Source organism: Alligator mississippiensis, chromosome 3, assembly GCF_030867095.1.
Source record: "Alligator mississippiensis isolate rAllMis1 chromosome 3, rAllMis1, whole genome shotgun sequence".
NCBI classification, from domain to species: Eukaryota; Metazoa; Chordata; order Crocodylia; family Alligatoridae; genus Alligator; species Alligator mississippiensis.
Window position 1 is genome coordinate 78293578 of NC_081826.1, and position 19157 is coordinate 78312734.

At 41.7% G+C, this 19157-nt stretch overlaps 1 protein-coding gene across 5 annotated transcripts in view; it reads right to left on the minus strand.

The window, feature by feature from the left end:
• Positions 1–19157, minus strand: part of SPIDR (scaffold protein involved in DNA repair) — a 340147-nt gene that overhangs the window by 39192 nt on the left and 281798 nt on the right. For 4 of the 5 annotated variants that reach the window (XM_014606829.3, XM_014606828.3, XM_014606827.3 and 1 more), the window contains one exon: positions 6445–6603. The exons of the other annotated variant lie outside the window; for it this stretch is intronic. In XM_014606829.3, coding sequence (XP_014462315.1) covers positions 6445–6603 — 159 coding nt within the window. The remainder of the gene's footprint in view (positions 1–6444; positions 6604–19157) is intronic. 5 annotated transcript variants of the gene reach the window in all.

The following is a 19157-nucleotide window of genomic DNA, read 5'->3' on the forward strand; positions in this document are numbered from 1 at the left end:
TGCGGACTGCAGAAACTGATATAGCTTACTGGCTGTAGTAACTGCTACCATGTGTATAGAGTTTGTGGCCAACAGTTCTGTACAATTGCTGTACCTCCTGGCCACTTTTTGCTACTGTCCACCCTTATGCCTTTGCTCCTGTGAAAAAAAATCACAGTGGAAGGTGTCTCCATGGTCCAACTTCTTTGTTCCCTATTCTCCTTCAAAGCAAAACCTTGGCTTTTCTGTAGCTGTAGATGCTGGGGCCAGGAGATTTCAATTTGTATGACATAAAAGTGTTACTGTGATAGTGAAATTGAAAGGTTTCCAGTTTACTGGGATCCCTTTCTTGAGTAGAAAAATGCTGCTTTATGTTTTAAATTTTCTAAATCATGAAAAGAGATAAGGTCAACGAGTCTGTTCTGTTTTCACAGGGTTGGCAACAAGTGGCAGAACAGGTTAAAAAGCTCATTTCAATAAAAATACTGTATATTTGCACTTCTTAAATGCTTATTAGCAGAGAAGATGCCTGGGGTAGGGAAGTAGTTTACATTCACCAGTTTCTCTGTTGAATTTTACAATAAAAGTGTAGTTCCAGATAAGCCAGTTAGCCTATAACCTTCCTAATTGCCTTGCTTAACCTTGCTGCATTGCTATTCCACAAGCATTATTATTTATACAATAATATATAATAATAAGTAATAATAACAATAATATATAATTCATGTGGTGCTCTAGGAAAGTACATGAGAAGAGATTCTTTGACCTCAGCTAAATCAAATACAAATCAGGAAGAGGGCGAAATGGCAAAAAGCAGTTAAAATATAAAGTATTAGGAGAATGGTTAAGTGAAACCTATGCAAAGAGCTTTCAAGAAGAAATCATGTTCTTAACAATAAACAAGAAGATGTTACCAGCAGTTTCCATGCTATACACTGGATATACATTTGTAGAAATGTAATGCATCATTTACTTGGTGATAGGGACAAGAATATTATCATCCAAAAAGCACCAAACCACATTCTTAAAGCAGCTAGGAAGTGGTGAGCTTCTTGACATGAGCAGAAGAAGGTACAGTAGTATGATATTTCAGGGATGGAAATTCAGATCTCTCAGGACTTGTCTATGTAGGAACACTCAGGAGAGTTAAGGCCAAGAAAGTGTAAGTATAATGTTAAAGCCCATTAAATGCAAATGCTCAGATTCAAAAGTTAAGCGGCTTTAGTGTGCTGTAGTTTAATCCTCAGTCCCTACACTAGCCATGAGATCACACTTTCTTCAGGAAACATCAGTGCCCCTTATTTCTCAATAAATGTGTTATTACAGAGGTTTTTATGTTCTCTAATGAGTAAACTCACTTTACACCTGTAACATTGACCTAACTTGCCTGACAAGCCTTTGGATCAGTGATTCTCAACAAGGGTGCTCCAGCACCCCGGGGAGCCTTGAAATCCTTTCAAGGGTGCTACAGTTTTCATAACACTATCATAGCACACAATGTTAGCACTGTTAGGTGTGCAAACATGATTCACAAAATGAACACAGAGATTTCAAATGGAAATCCATAGTGTTAAAAACATTCTGACCTGTCATAATCTTTATGATTTCTTTGCAACAAAATAATTGCTGTGTTATTTTTCTGTAGTTAAAAAAGTGTGAAAATGTAGAGCTGGCATTTTCAGAGGTGTGCCTTGAGTCTAGCAAGGCGTCTTGTGTTCAGAACCTCTGCGTTAGATTCTTCTCCTTCAGATTCTTCCTAGCGTTTTGGACAGCTTTGTTAATGATGAACTTCAGCTTTGTACGCTGAAATCCTGCCTAACCACCCTCCTCCCACTGCCCACAGCCTCTTTCAGGCTGCAACTCTGCCAGCCTGCAGAGAGCACTTTACCAAAGTGCAAAATCAACACGTTTCACCATTAAAATGAGAAATCTGCATTTTCCTCAGGTAAAGAGGGAAAACTGCATTTGTAGTAGGCTTGCCGTTAGGAGCTTCGGTTGAGTCCCAGGCTTGAGATTTTGTTGTTTTGATTGGTGGTTAAGTCCCGCCCCTTTCCTGAGGGGAGGGGGAGAGGAGCTCCCCCTAGACCTGATTGTAGACTGCAACACTCTCAGGTCCAGAAGACTTCAGAGGTGGAGCCCTTGAGAGTATAAAAGGAGCTGCATGCCCAGCACAAGAGAGACACATCCAGGATAGAGAAGAGAGAAGAGCAGGGTTCAGAAGAGCTGAGAAGAGCTTCTCAGCAGGGTGAAGCAGTAGCCCAGAAGCGCCCCTGAAGGCTTCCATTGGCGGGGAACAGCAGACAGCTCCAGCGGCTAGGCTCTCGGTGTGCAGCACAGTGCACGGTGTCCAGACCCTGGGAGCTGTGTGAGGCAGCTCGGGTCTGCAACCTCTGGCATGCGGCCAAAGACACAGCACACAGGCCAGTGCATGGAGCAGGAACTTTGAAGCGCTTGGGCAGTTCAAGTCCCCAAGCCCCAGCACAAGGCTGGGAGCTCAGTGCAGGAGGCACTGCATGGAGAGTCTGGGAGCGGACTGTGCCTGGTGCTGCATGAGGCGGCCCGGGCCTCCAACCTATAACAAAAAGTTGAGTTCAGGGAGCCAGACAGTGCTCAGGCTATTGAGCCAGCAGACAGGGCCGAGCCAGAGGCCACAGAAGCCCTGCATAGCAGAGCCCTGTTCCAATGGACAGCAACACCCCCAAAGCCCACTGCAGGTGAGAGAGAGCAGCTCAGCACAGAGGACGAAGGCCACCCTCCAGGTCTGGGAGTCATGAGTTGCAGGGGAAAAGGATTCCCACAGGGGAGGAGGAGTCCCGCTGGTTAGTTAAGGACTCCTGAAAGTGGAACTCCCTCTGGGAGAGCCCCTCTGAAGTTACCAGCTTCCATGAAGGGCTTGGGAAAAAGCCCAAGGGTATTGGGGTTTCCCCTTGGGATTAAGTTTATCTTTGGGGTTCTTGTGCCATTAGTGGTGTGACGTCAAGCCTTATATTTTGTGAACTCTCATGTTTGTAAATTAGTAGATGAGTAGAGTCCTAGGGCTCTGCTGGGACCCCCCCTTTGCTATTATTTCACCTGTTGTTTATTTGTATTTATTTGTGGCTTATTTACTGTTCACCTATACTTACCTATAGTTTATCTGTTGCCTATCTATGTTTATTTTGGGGTTTATCTATTTCAGACCAGATACTTACCTGTGACCTGCCTGTATCTGAAGCACTGGTATAAGGTTTTATAGCATTTACCCAGAGGGTATATATAGTACATATGTTTAAATCCATGTTTCTTTTCCTTGTTATAAATTAATGTAAATAAATGTGTATACAGTTAAGTCCCCTGACTCCTGGCCTGGCTCTATAGGGACAGAGGGAAACTGAGCAGTCTACAGTTCCCCCACAGCACACCAGCCAGCTAACAATTCCCTTCAGTTGGGGAAGGAGAGTATATACCCAAGTACACCTGGGCTACACGTTTTTCTCCATTGTTCCATGGGAAACAGAAAACCCGGATCCCTGCTCATTAGACTTGAGGCACCCTTCCATTACTTTTTTGAATTGAGTGGCATCCAATATCAAAAACTAATTTATTATAGGGTTACCATATTTCCAGCAGCAAAAAATAGGATGGGGGGATATATGATTTTTAGGGGCAGTGATATGCCCATGCCTTGCTTTTTCCCCTCACTTCTAAGACCTGCTCCCCCAGCTCTGCCAGCCCCCCCTCACTCCCAACCCACAACCCTCTGCCCCCCAGCCCTGCTGGTGCCCTGCACTTTGGACCCATAGCCCCCTACCACCTCAACCCTGCTGGTACCCCTCACTCCCGACCTGCAGAACCCTGCCCCCCAGCCCTGCCCATGCCCTGCACTCTGGCCCCACAGCCCTCTGCCAGCCCCAGCCCTGCCATTGCCTCTTACTCCTGACCCGCAGCCTCTGCCCCTACATCCCTGCTGGTGCCCCTCACTCCTGACCCACAGCACCTGTTCCCCCAGCCCTGCTGCCCAAGCAGCGCGCACGCACGCACACACACACACACACACACACACACACACACACACACACACACACACACACAGAGTCTCTTTACCTGGCTTGCCAGCCCCCACGCTGCGAGCATGTGACCTGCGACAGCCAATCACGTTGCCCGCTGCTCCCAGTCCTAAGCAGCCAGCAGAGGGAGAGCAGAGGGAACAGCAAAAAACCCGGACATTTGCTTTTATTTAAAAAACCCGCCCAAACACAGCAAAGGGGCCCAAAAAAGAGGACATGTCTGGGGAAAACCTAGACATGTGGTAACCCTACATTTATATATTACAGTGCTGGTTTCCTTGTAAAGGTGCCTGGCTGAGAGTTACTGTTCTGCCTGCTGCCATCAGCAAAGCTTTACTGGTATCAATAGTGCAACAGTGGGAAACTTTGATTTTTTTTCCCCTTAAGCACAGACACAGCCCATGTCTCATAACAATGTTTAAAATTGTTGGCAAACATGGCTTTGCCACAGTTTGCACACTTAAGAGAATACAGAAATATCCCAACAGTGTTAAAAAATAATGATTAGTATAAAGCCTAATACAAACTAGCAGTTGTAAAAAGAATTTAAAAATTCCAAATAAACAAAATCAGTACCCTCCCCATGCCCGCACAGGATAGGGAAACCTTGTTTTAACCACAATGAATATCCTTGCATCTCCACAAGTGTTTTTCCTTTAACATCTCCTAGCAGCATTACCACTAGTGTAACTTCACCACTGGTCACACTGGTCCAGCTATCAGCATTTTAAAAACTGCATAGCAAAATCTTCCTCAGAAAAGCTGCATGTGAGCTACTGCTGCTGTAAACAGAATTTAAATGAGAAAAAGCTTGACTCCTATTTACTAGGCAGAGCACTATGAATCATGAATAGCTATCTGTAAAACTCCATTTGTATACAAAGTTCCAAAGTCATTACTTAATTTATTTGGGGGAAAAATATAACTCCTAGAAAAAACAAAATAAGCAAACAATAAAAAGCGTTTGTTATTAAAGATGCATAAAAATCCAAATTAGCGCAACAAAAGGATGCTTTATGTACATGTGAAACAAGATATACTAAATAGGCTGGCTGAAAAACAATAATTCCATTTTGCAAAATATTTCAGTGTTTCAAAATCTGTTTTTGTTCCACTGTGAAACACAACAAGAACTTTCAAAAGTTTTCATGAAATAGAGACTCCGTCTCATATCCTGGGTCTAAGAAATCTTCATAGCAAAACTATTTTAAACTGGATATATATCCAGGAAGCATTTCAGCTTGTTGAAACCATTTTTAAGTCAGAAAAAAGTTTCAGCAATAATATTCTGACCATTCTAATATGGAAGGCTTGTCTGCACGGCACAGTTATGCCAATATAAACTAAATGTCATATAAAATATATAATAAAAAATTGAGTTAGGCCCCTGCCATATGTTACACTTAAGTTGTGATTAACCAGTTAAGCAGTGATTAACTGGACCAGCTAACAGAGCTCCCAACGCATAAGCACACAATGCACCCCCATGGCTGGGAGTCTGGATCAGCTGAGGGGAGTTTGATACTTGCTGCTGCAGGGGGAGCCCTGGATTGTGAGCCTGGGCTCCCCTGGTACCAGCAGTAAGGCATGATGGGATCTAATTTTTGATCCTACAGTCTCACCTTCTGCCATGCATAAGTGGCAAGGCAGGAAATTGTGCATCAGATCCCATCATGCCTTTACCTGAACATCTGGCAGGGGTCTTAATAAAACTACACTTAGTACTGTACGTTAACTTCGTAATCCAAATGGTTTATGACAGTCTTTTCTTATGACTAACCTAAGCAGAAAAGTTTTATACGTTGTACTGGTATAATTACATGGGTATAGTTAAACCAATAGGCAGTGGATGATCTTATTCTGAAATAAGAGATTTTTTCTATTTTCCACTTTATCTTAAATTGCTTTGAAAGCAAGCAATGCAAGATAAGCTGTAAAAGATGCACCATACTGAGAGAAACCCCACTGCTTGAGATATCTGAAATCAGATTGAGCAGTGCTTCAGAAGAAAACAGTACAGAAAGCAATCCTACATTCTTTGTAACTGAAGGGAAACTGACTAAATTACTTGAAGGGCCTTTACATAGGTTTCTGAAGAGAGTTTCAATCTCACTAGAAAGGAAGGAAACATTCACAATGTCAGCAACAATGAGCAATGTCAGCTCTCTCTTCCTTTTCCACTCCTTATTTTTACCCAAACTTGTTTACATTTGTTTAGAGGAATGGCTGTTCAAGTATTACTTTGTTTTACTGGATTCAAGCTACGCTGGTGTCATGATGCTCTGCTCATGGTAATTAGAAATACTGAATCAAACTCTGCTTTGGTTGCTCCAAAGAATATTGACTGCTTGAACTAAACAAAATGAGGAATCATCTCTGCCACAGCATGCAGGATATTTTCCTAAGGAACTGTTCTCACCTTCCTCTTGTGGTTCTCTGCAAAATTTTCATTCTAGCTAAGCAGTAGGATTTCCCTTCCCATCTCCTGCTATTTTGTTCAATCCCGTCTGTAGAACATGGGACCAGGAACTGGACTTCACTGAAAATTCCGTAGACATCTTGAACAAGGAGACATAATCTGCAAAACAGTGTATCATGTTCCTGTTAGCAAACTGCTCACTGGCACAAAAACATGTAGCAAATTTCAGAGACATGAGCCTTTGATGTTTCAAGAGGATCTAGCATGTAGTAAAGACATAAAACAAAACAACAGCACATCATTAAAGAATTCGCCAAATTTATTTGCAATAGATAAATGATAACAGAAACTCCAGGGCACAACTGAAAATGGGAGCAAAAACTTTATTTGGGGGATTAAAAAGCAGGAACCATTAAGTAATGCTTTGTTTTTATGTCCATAAAGAGGAATGACATTTGCTTGAAGCAGGGATAAATTTTGCAGTGGTGATAGCACAGATAACACAAAGGTGGCATAAACAAAGAAACTAGTAAATCTTGACATTTGATATTATTTTTAATATCTTTAAATTTTGGAGACAGCCCAAAAAGTGACACATAAAACACAAAAACAAGGGCCTTTCAGCCAGTAAGTTTAATATTTGTTGTGGAGAAACCCTTGGAAACTATCTTCAGGGATTTCGTAAAGAGAACCCCTAGACAAGAGTTTGATTAAGGACAGCCTACATGCAACCAGGACTGGGAAGTCTTGCTTCACCAACCTGATGGAGTTCTTTGAAGATACTCATTGTCATGACAGATAAGGCAAAGGCAGGGAAGGTTGTATTTTTAGATTTTTAAAAGGCATTTCACAAGGCTTCACACCAGAGATTAGCAGCTAATAGCATGAGTCAAGAAACAGTGGGTGAACAAAAGCTGCTACATACACTACTGGCTTACTGCCCCACGAAGAGATGGTTAAGCACAAAGTTTCTCAAAAGGGAAAGGAATTATAAAATACCTCTGAGGACATTAGTGTCTCCAATTTACAGGGACACCAAAGTCATTTTGAGAGAAAACTGCATGCTGTAGTAGATAGTAGAATTAAGACAGTTTGAGAGGGCAGATATATTGGACCCAGATCACCTTTTCACTTCTCTACAGAGGAATGGTTACGGTTAGTACGCTTGTAACAATTAGGCACTATGTGAAGTATTAATAGTAATGCTCATAATGAACTTCTGCTGTTTTATGTCAGTAAGGGATCAAAACATGGGAATAGGGAGAGTCTTGCGTCAGTGGTATGTCTTTTGCCATCCAAAAATTTAAGCAAGTTATGTGACTTTGAAAAAAATGACAATCTATATACCCATATTTATTCAAATATAAGACAAGTTTTTTTCCCCCAATCAGCATGGGGAAAAGGCTCCTCATTTTATATTCACATACAAGGAAACCTCATTAAATACATCGTCTATCCTTAAACTGCTGCCAAAAGCAGCATGTGCTCAGTAATAGAAACCAACTATAAAGCTGATTAAATACAGCCAACACTGAGCATGATTATAAAACACATGGCCCATATTGACAAACATACTAATGTTAACCTACCACAAGAATAGGTTATAGTACAACCCATCTGAATAAGCTATATAGTAGTGCTCTTGTGTTCAGTCCCCCCAGCGTCGACTCAAATCATGATGAGCAATACACCGAATACATTTCAACTTCCTCTTTACTTCCACAGCTGAGCTGCAACTTTCTTTCCCCTTTCCAATTATTCCTGTTTCTTCATCAACCTTAAATGTGAGCAAACTTCACTAAACAGGGCCCCAAACAGTTCACCCAAAACCCCTCTGTTGCTTCCTCTCTCAACCTGTCGCATATGTGCCCCTGCCCTCCATGAGGTGGAGCTGAACCAGGATGCCCTGCGCCTCATCTGCATATAAATTTTTGGAGCATCCCAAGACTCCTCACAAGGACCCGCACTTTCAGTCATAAGTGGGGAGCTAATTAACAGATGGATCCTTTGTGGGGATGTATCTGAAGTACACACACATACTGAGTAGTGCTGAGCTATAGGATCACCATGGCTTGAAATGCTTTTGACTCTGCTGGGGCCCAGGCCAGCGAACCCTATGGTAAATCATGAGCCTTTTGGCTTTGGATTGATATAAGGTATGGTTTGTACTGAGAAATACTTACTTGGTAGGAAAAAAACCATGACTATGCACATGGTTTTCCCAGTTGCAAGAGAAAACTACTTTCTAGGCAAGAGCTAGTACCTTGGCTGAGGTAAGGCATAGTTAGCTTCCCACTTTCAATGGGAAGAACTTGACTTTATGCCAGCTTTATGGAAATGGGAGACTTTTCCCTAGCTTGCTTCTGTGGCCATATGGCTAAGGGCAAAGCCAAACTTGGGGGCATCTGAACCCCAAGTCTCCAGGCTTGGGCCTGTACATAGGATGCCTGCCAAAAGATTTAGAAGCATCTGAAGCCCCAGGTGGTGGTGGAAGATGTTTACCAGTAGTAGGACCACTGATGGTTCTTGAATGACTGATGGAATTGGAATTGATTTGGCTTGGGGGACAAAAAATTTTCCTTAAAAAAAAAGCTTGTACTATATATAAGTATGAAAGTGCTGCTTGAAAGTGTGTTTATGGAGTCCTTGTGCTAAAACCTGCAGCAGTTTTGAAAAAGGTAAAATGCATCAATTCTGAATGAATTAATTTACTACAGGCATGTTTATTTCAGTCTTCAAAGTCAGAATTTTCAAATTTTCTCCTCACTTCTACGTGCTCACGGAAAGCAGGGTCTGATAGTAAGGGTGGGTGGAAGAGGCTGCAGGGGGAAGAAGTTTGGAGGGGCAGAGGACAAGGGGTCCACCTGATTTCCCAGATTTATTTTCCCTGCTGTAGCAGTGAGAGAGGGATACATTTAAGACAAAACTCCAATACTTAGATTCTATACCTGAAAAATGATAACAAATTATAACAGATTTATAATTTTTTCAGGCATAGAATCTAATTATTGGTAGGGTCATCTTATATTCAGGGTCATCTTATATTTGAGTAAATATGTTATATTCAGATCAGTAAAAATTACTAGAACTTCACAGCAAAATTTTCAAAATACCTCATTCACACCTAGTGTGGTCCAACTTGGTCTGATCAGCAGTTATGACTGCACATCTGAACTGCTGTGGGCCAAGCACCAGAACTAGGAATAAGGAATCTCTATTTCCTGTGCTCTGAATCTCCCTTCCCACACTACTAATGCTACTGCTGGGTGAAGGCAAATGCCCGATTAAACCTGGGGCCAGGGTGGAGGAGAGCAGTTTGGAACTGAACGAGCAACAAGTGGAAGGGGAGAGAGATTGGATTGGAAAGGAGTCAGGGATGAGATTAGCACTGGCTGGCCAGAGATAGGAACTGGGAACCAGTGGGATGGCCTAAGGAAGGCATAAAGAGTACTGTCAAGAGTGATGTTGTAGCTATGATGGTATAGAAATTATGTGAGGCAAGAATTTCTTAGGGTGATATCTTTTAGTGGACCAAATATGTCATTGGGATAAAGTTAGACAAACTTTTGAAAGCAAGATGTTTTTTGCCAGGTCTAGAGAGGTGTAGAAAGGAAGGTCTAGATAGACAGAGAGAGAAATATCTGATAAGGAGTTTGGCTATGAGGAAGAACTGGACTGGGTATGAGGACAGGTCAAGGGGCCTGATTTAGTGCACACAGGACCAGAGTTGAGGCAGTGGGCTTGATCTGGTACACATGGGGCTGGTGCTGGGGTCAGGGTAATGGGTCTGATCTGGTGTCGGTAGGCCGGGGCTTAAGGGCCTAATCGGACGTGAGCAGGGCCATGGCCGCGGCCACAGTATGGCATGCAGGACTAGCATGCCAGATTGCACCCTGGCTGCATGCGTGCCAGATCAGGCCCATGGATTGGATCCAGCCCATGGACTCACCCTGTATTACTCATCTGGCCCATGGGGCCAAAAGTTTGGGCATCACTGAGTTACTGCATTAGCTCAAGGGGCAAAAGTCAGTGCACTACATAGAAAAGTTCCTGCCAATGACCTATGTAGCATAACTAGGATTCCATGCATGGAATTTGTTTTCTTTTTAGTTTTTTGTTCAAAAACCCAAGAAAGTACATATTTAAAAGGTATGTTAAAATCATATTACTAGGGTTGCAAAGTTAAGCACTCAAAGTAGGAATGCCAGAATTAAGGTCCCCTGTACAACCTAGCTTGGCTTTTTTGTGAGTATGCTTTATGAAACAGTCTTTATTTACTTCAGCAAGATGCAATTTTTTTCACAGGACTGCTGCCTTATTCTATGCATACTTTGAGCAGTTCTTGCAAGCTGCCAAACAAGTCATGCTGAAAAACAGTTGCTAAACCTAAGGACTAAGTATTCTTCACAGGACATATACTTAATAAGTGAGTCTGTAATTCACAAAGGGTCTGGAGAAGTCTCCAGCAGAGGGCTGGACAGAACCCAAACTCCTGTCTATCCACTTCTGTCAGTGTTACTACAGGCCACTAAAACATAAGTTTGTTTCCTTTCTTTTCCTTCCTTGGTCAGAAGTACTGCTGCTTGCACTAATTCAGACTGTGATTGTCTGCCAAAATGAGTGACCACCAATGGCTGACTTGCCACCCATTTTATCCTCTTGCCATTTTTGGCCTTTTGGGTTTCAAATTAACATTTGACCATGTTGTACAGAATGGGATGCCTCAAATCACCGCTCAGCATGTGTGCTACTCTATCACTAAATTGAAATACAAGAGGAAAAGGCATAAGATGGACATAATTCCTGCCATAATTGATTCCCTGTCACCCATACAGGCAACCTCCACTTAGAGCTCTTAATTGGTTCCTGAAAAACTGAGCATTAAGTGAAACGAGCGTTAAGCAGAAACAAAAGTACTTGACGCCCCAAGATGGCAACCACAGTATTTTTAATGACCCAAGATGGTGACTGTGAGCGGTATAGTGAAACTTTGTGAGTGCTAAGTGAAATTAGGTATCAATTTAAAATGAGCGTTATAGTGAAACAGCATGAAGTGGGGGTTGCCTGCATCTCTTAGCATTATCCTTCTCCAGATACATGTAGGATTCAAGCCCTGGGTCCCAGCAAGCCACAGTTTAGATGCACAGATCAGGTGTAGCTATCCTTAATCTGCCACTCTTTTAAGGGGACATCAGAAAGGCCCTGGTGCAAGCCTACGAGCACCATTCTCTAAAGATTTCCAAACCAACTGATAAAAAGGCCTAACCAGAAAGGACTCCTACTTCATTTCCTACCCCTGAGGCACCATAGACCATGATTTCATAGATTTCTAGGTCGGAAGGGACCTATTAGTTCATTGAGTCTGACCCCCTGCTTTGGGCAGGAAAGAGCACTGGGGTCAAGTAACCCCAGCCAGGTGTTTGTCTAATCTCCTCTTGAACACCTCCAAGGTAGGGGAAAGCACCACCTCCCTTGGGAGCCCATTCCATATTTTGGCAACCCTCACCGTAAAGAATTTCTTCCTGACGTTCAGTCTAAATCTACTCTCCTTCAGTTTATGGCTATTGTTTCTAGTAACCCCAAGGGGCGCCCTGGTAAACAGAGTATCCCCTATTCTCTGCTGACCCCTGCCCGATGATTTATCCTCATGGAGCCTTCATGAAATCCAGAAGCACCCTGAGCTACATACCAAAAACAAAGTTTGGTTTCTCAAAAAAATAACATTTTCTGTCTCCTACTGGACCTACCATCCCTTAAATTTGCTTACCACTTTAAGCAGGGCCCACCTCAGCTAATATCTCAGACTCTTGGTCATGTGGGTGTTTAGCTGGGCATTTGATATCTTCAGCCTTGAGGTAGAATTCACTGCTTATAAATCAGCCTTAGGCCAGCTGAAAGTATAACCACAGTAAGGTCTTTGAGACATGCTTGTTACTGAAGCAAAATAACTCAGTTGTTGCTGAAGAAGTAGAACACTAAGAATATAGCATGTAAAAATAAACTCCAAATTACAAGAAGTAGTAATTGTAGACAAATTACTTGTAGCAAGGTTAGCTCCTCTACAGTTGAGTGCACAAAGTATGCTAGACTGGTTCCCTGATCAGTCAGGCGTACATTGTGGCATGGCAGTATCACTAGAGTTATAACACAAGCAATACCATGCTCATTGGTACCACATGTACATCTACTGACAAAGCTGAGCAGCATACCACTATAGCTTTGTTTACAGTGAACCTAACCCAAATATTTTTTGCATTCCTGGGAAAATGGATGTAAATGTACCCATCTCATCTTATAAGTTCATGGGGGGGGAGGAGAGTTTCCACAAAGTATCCGTGCTTCCCTACAGTACTGAGATGTGAAATGAGATTAGCAAAACAATTTATTCAGAAAACTGACTCCCAGATTGGAACTCCAAATGTACAATTTAAGAGTCAAAGATAAGAAACATCACATGCAAAATACATGGGTGTAGGTTGTAGCCATGTTGATCTAAGGACATAGGCAGACAAAGTTCTTTGGGTAAATCTGATATCTTTTATTAGACCAACTTAAATAGTTGGAAAAAAAATGTTAAGCAAGCTGGAACCCGAAAGCTTGCTTAAAATTTGTTTTTGTCTAATAAAAGATATCAGATTCACCCAAAGAACCTTGTCTGCCTAAGCACAATACATGAACTTCAAAACCAAACATTCTCCCCTTTAAATCTTTTCAGTGCAATACTACTGAAATACTGAATCACCAAACAGCTTGTATTAATCATGTACCTGCCCTATTATAATACAAGGACAGATGGTGAAAAGATACAAAGCACCTGAATAATGACAACTGACTTTCTTTTTTCATTCCCACAGCAAGAACAACAGAAAACTAATAGCTCAATCACATCCAGAAATGTATGCCTAGAACTCTTTTCATCTTAAATTGTCTAAATTCTCACAGATCCTACCACCACCAGCTCTGCCACCAAATAATGTGCAGCCTATTTGTTCCTTGAGGGTGTTGATCCAAAGCAAAGACATCTTCTAAAAAGATTTTTGCTCATCTTTTCATTTTTTCCATCTTTTTTTTGAGAACAGACTCTGTACTTGCATTATTGTTTCATTCTATAGTACTGGCCATACATCACAGCAAATACTAATTTCCTCATGAAAAGAAAGATCTAAGCAACATTTTATCCCAGATTTTTATCATTGTGAGCCAACAATCCGAGAGAAAATATGAAATCTGAATTACAAAAGAGCAGTCATGTAATCCCAAATCCAATTATGCACGATAGTCACACTTGTTTTTCTATAAGAATTACACAACGCATGTATCACAAATCCATAAAGTGCAACCTGTTAGTCCTTTTATGCTAGCTAACACTATTATGCTGTTATATATAGTCCTGAGCTATTATATATAGAAAAATCAGTTACGTCAGTGTGCATGTCTCGTGAAGAAAGATGAGAGCCAATATGCCTCACTCTCTTTCTTGAGATAATGGGTGGGAACCCTGAATAAGTATTACATTTTAAAGAAGAGATTTGGAAGAATACACTCCTGGTAGGTCAGAGACTTAGCTCCAGAGTGGGAGTAACATGGAAATAGGTATGCAGACGACAGAATAAAAAAAAGACTAAGAAAAAGGTGAGGCATGACTCATCAGTGAGAACAAAGGGTGCAAGGGCAGGGAATGATAAGAAACAAAGCAAAGATTAGTCCCTTTATTTTTGTATTTTTTAAGGTAATGACAAAGCTAGTCTGAAGGTAAAGCTTGGGAAGATTTTGCTAATTCCTAATAGCCCTGGGGGATGGGGAGAGTGTTGAAGGTGAGGCTCATTACTCTGCATCATTCCTATGACTAGTAACATTTAGGACTAAATATTCCCCACTAGAACATTTGGAGAAGATTATAAGATTACAAAGCTATGCTCTTTCTTAATTAGTCATCAATCATGGTGAAGGAACAAAATTGTTTTCTACTTATAAAAAGAAACATAACGTCCATCTGTGGGACTGACTTGTATCATGCACGGGTCTCCTGGAAGGGCTGGAGTGAACACAGCTCTCTTGAATGTAACCAACCACTTCCAACATCCAGAGAAGGCCAACAAAATAGCTCCTAGAAAGGAAAGAGAGCCTGGGTATTTACATGATATGTCTGAGGGATGGGAGCGGAAGGCTGGTACTGGCTGAAGAAAACTGTCTTAAACTAAACTAAATTTAATTGTGCATTATCATGTTAGGAGTAAAACTGCCAGGACTTCACATACTTTTTTGTTTGTATTTAAGGAAGTAGTGCAGGCAAGAGAGAAAGGTGGACAAAAATGCACGTAGGCAAATCCCCCTAAAAATCTTCCACAGTGTCCACAAGGGACAGAGGTATGTGCTGTTTGGAAAGAGAAAGAAAGAAAGAAAGAAAGAAAGAAAGAAAGAAAGAAAGAAAGAAAGAAAGAAAGAAAGAAAGAAAGAAAGAAAGAAAGAAAGAAAGAACGAACTGGGGAGATAATGGAGGACGAGGGAAAACGCACACCACGATTTGCTCATCCTTGAGCTAAACCATCCAAGCTAGGCTGCTGTTGATTTTTTTTTTTCTCTCCTGGGGAAGATTTCTTATCTCTGACTGAGGTGTGGTCCTAGCAGAGGCATAAATCACATATACATAAAAACATACACAGACAACCCCCCCCTCTGTCTTAATCACCACAACACTGCCTACACAATTCCAATTCAGTAACTTGTCCAGTCAAGTCTCAATGTAGCGCTACTTAACTTCTGCTAGGATGGCTTAGATTCAAACTCTTACCTTCAGAACACCACCTAGGTTGGATTTAGCTTGTATGAACCTTATGCATCCTTACAAAAATTCATTCACCCTGAGGTAAATGCAAGCTGTCCCTCTGTTCATGGTACTGTACCATGCCTGGAAGATATATCTGAACACACAAGGACACCATGATCATCTTGTTTTTGCTGTAATGCCACAAAGATTCTTCTGTAAAAGGCACCATATGCATTGGACCACACATTGCTGCTTGTCTCCATTTAAACTATGAATATTTAGTCATTACACAAAACTTTTCATCTGTAGATCACAATATACCTTGTAAAGAAGAATACAAATCTTCACCCTAACTTTACAGATGGGGATAAAGCTGACTTCTAACATGAACTCTGATGGCAGGTTGGTGGCTGAGCTGGGAAGAGAATCCAAGTCTCTTACTTTCCAGCCCAGTGACCTAGATGTTGGACAACTATAAAGCATTTACATTTCCTGAATAAATGTCACTTAACAACCTGTAAAGTATTCAGAAGATCAAAAAGATAATGATTCTCTTTGAAAATTGGAGGTTTATGATCATTTCAAAGCAACACTCATGATCATTTAATTTTATCAGAGAGATACAGAGGTGCCCAGAAGGCAGTAGAGGAGCAAGTGATTCAGAGTTCATGGATCTGATGCAGAAGTGAAAGACCATACAGTTCACATTAGATACACATGTTCTGTGCTTCTACATACAGTTCACATTAGATACATATGTTCTGTGCTTCTAATTCTAGAGCCTGTACCTACAAAAGCACTAGATGAAGTAGCATGTCATGAATACAGACAGAGAAATACGTGAATTTTATCTGTAAGCATCTAGAGCAGTAGTGATCTCTAGAATAGGTAGAAAATACTGTTAGCAGGCACCTCATTATGTATGTAGGACAATATTTATATTACAGACAATGACACACTCTTCAATATCCTTATTCAAATAACCACAGCAAACATGTTATTTTGAATTTATCTTATCATTTTTATTGAATGCTAAAAAAATAGACCATTGATTTATTTTTATTCATTTCCTCGAAAAATCAATGACTGTAATTTGCACTAGAAATTTAAATCCACGATCCACTAGTTTTCATGACCTCAGTCTGCCTGGTCACTTTTCCCATTTCCCTACGTAGATTCTCTCTCTCACTGACTGTTGGCTACCGCTACACTTTAAGGAGAAGCCTCTATGGAAAACTGTTTCTGCAGACATACTGATTGGCAGGAGCCATGCAAAACAGCATATACAGAGTAAGTGGAGCTGCACACTAATGTAAATGTTCTACCGTATACTACAACAACTTAAAAGACAGAAATCCATGCATGTTCCCTGACAATATACAGTGGATACAGAGAGACTACGAAAAACTTTCTACAGCATTCATCCTACATAAAAAGAAGAAATGGAACAAATTACTCCAAGAACAAGCTCCCCAGCCACAAAACAACCATCAGAGGAACAACACCAACACCTTACAACATTCCAACCTCAGACTCGATGAAACTGAAAGCAACAACCAACCCACAAATATTATCACTCTCTCCACACACACACTTACCAAAACTGAAAAATCTGTCCTTTCTAAAGGCCTCAATTTCTGTCCAGAAAAATACCCTAACAAAATACTTCAATGTGGAGAACTAGAAGAATTCGTCCGACGCCTGCGCCTCAAAGAATATTTCCACAACCAAACTGAACCCACTCCCAACAACAACTCATCCTCTGACAACATTCAGGAAAGGATCAATGCCAAAAAGCTCAAAAAAACATCAGACTGGACACCTCGCAGTGGATGAAACCTTAACCTTGACCGCTACATTGACTGCTTCAGGGAAAGAATGAACAATGAAATAATCACCAACACACACCACCACAACAACCTCTCTACCAGAGAAAAAGGCCATAGAATCTCTAAGATCTAACCACCAAATAGTAATAAAACCAGCAGATAAAGGAGGAGCCGTAGTCATCCTAAACCGTGAGGATTACATAAAGGAAGCCAAGAGACAGCTCTCTGACACCACCTACTACAAAAGAACTACAAGAAGATCCTACTCCCCTTTTCACCAAAAAACTCAACAATACCATCAAATCATTTCCATCAAGACTACAAGAAAAACTAAAGACCTTGATCCCCCCGCTACCTAACCCGGGGACTTTTTACATGCTCCCTAAAATCCACAAACAAGGGAACCCTGGCAGACCTATCATATTCAACCATGGGACCCTAACTGGGGAAATATCAGGTTTTGTTGAATCAATCCTAAAATCGCTCGTCACCCATAAAGCAAGTTTTGTACAAGACACTACAGACTTTCTACGGAAACTTAAAAACAAAGACCACCTTCCCAGCAACACACTCCTAGCCACCATGGACGTTACCAGCCTATATACCAACATCCCACACCAGGATGGCATCCAAGCCTGCCTTACATATCTACGGGAACAAGATTACAACTCAGAATACAGGCCCAAAGATATTACTAACCTTATACACTTCATCCTCACACACAACAATTTCACTTTTAATAATCAACACTTCCTCCAGACGATGGCAACAGCTATGGGCACTAAAATGGCCCCACAGTATGCCAACCTTTCTATAAGCCACCTGGAAGAAGACTTCCTCAAGAACTGCACCATCAAATCCTTTCTATACTTAAGATACATCGATGACATCTTCATCATTTGGACTGAAAACCTACAATCTCTGTAGTTCCATCAGAAATTCAACAATCACCATCCCTCCATCCAACTTTCTTTAGAATACTCCAGCACCAACATCTCCTTTTTAGACACAATGATCAGTATCCAGAAGGGTAAAATACAGACCACAGTATACAAGAAACCCACAGACCAACATACATATCTGCGCAGAACCAGCAATCACCCTAAACACACCAAAAAAGCTGTAATATACAGCCAAACCCCCAGATACCACCGCATTTGTACTGAAGAGAACACCCGGGATTGCCACCTCACCAATCTGAAAAAGGCTTTCACCCAACAAGGACACTCCTCCAGAGAGGTAGATCGCATGTTTGAAAGAGCCACCTGGATACCACGTGAAGAACTGCTGCAGTACAGAAGAAAACCCCCCACAAATCGCACACTGCTGGTTATGACATATCACCCCTCCCTTGAACCTGTACGGAAAATCCTCAAAAAATTGCAACCCATACTAGACAGACACCCTATTCTTAAAAAGATCTTCCCAGAGCCACCCATCCTAGCCTTCAAACAAGCACCGAACCTCGCCAACCTCATCACCAGAAGCAAACTTCCTCAAGCCCAGAACACACCAAAAGGATCCAGACCGTGCCATGACAAGAAATGCAAAACCTGCCCCCACATCTCCACCACCTCCACTATTACTACACCCCACAACAGAGCCATCAGCATCACAGGATCTTACAGCTGCACCTCCAGAAATGTAATATACCTCATCCAATGCACCAAATGCCCTGATGGAAAATATGTAGGAGAGACCAGACAACAACTGCGCACCAGAATGAGCGCACACTGGAAATCCATCAAAGACAGAAACACCCAATTACCGGTGGGGACACATTTCTCACAGGAGGGCTATTCTCTCTCCAATCTCTCAGTCCTGATCCTCAAGGGAAACTTACACAACACTTCCCAGAGACGAGCCTATGAGCTCCATTTCATCAACCTCCTGGATACTAGAGATCATGGACTAAGCATAGACATTGGATTTTTGATACATTACAATCTGCCTGGCAACTGACTCCCCAGCCCAGCCCCCGGCTTGTTTACTTTTCATTCCATCCAGGAAGAGCACACACCAACTGCTGCAGCTTCATAGATTCATAGATTCATAGATGTTAGGGTCGGAAGGGACCTCAATAGATCATCAAGTCCGACCCCCTGCATAAGCAGGAA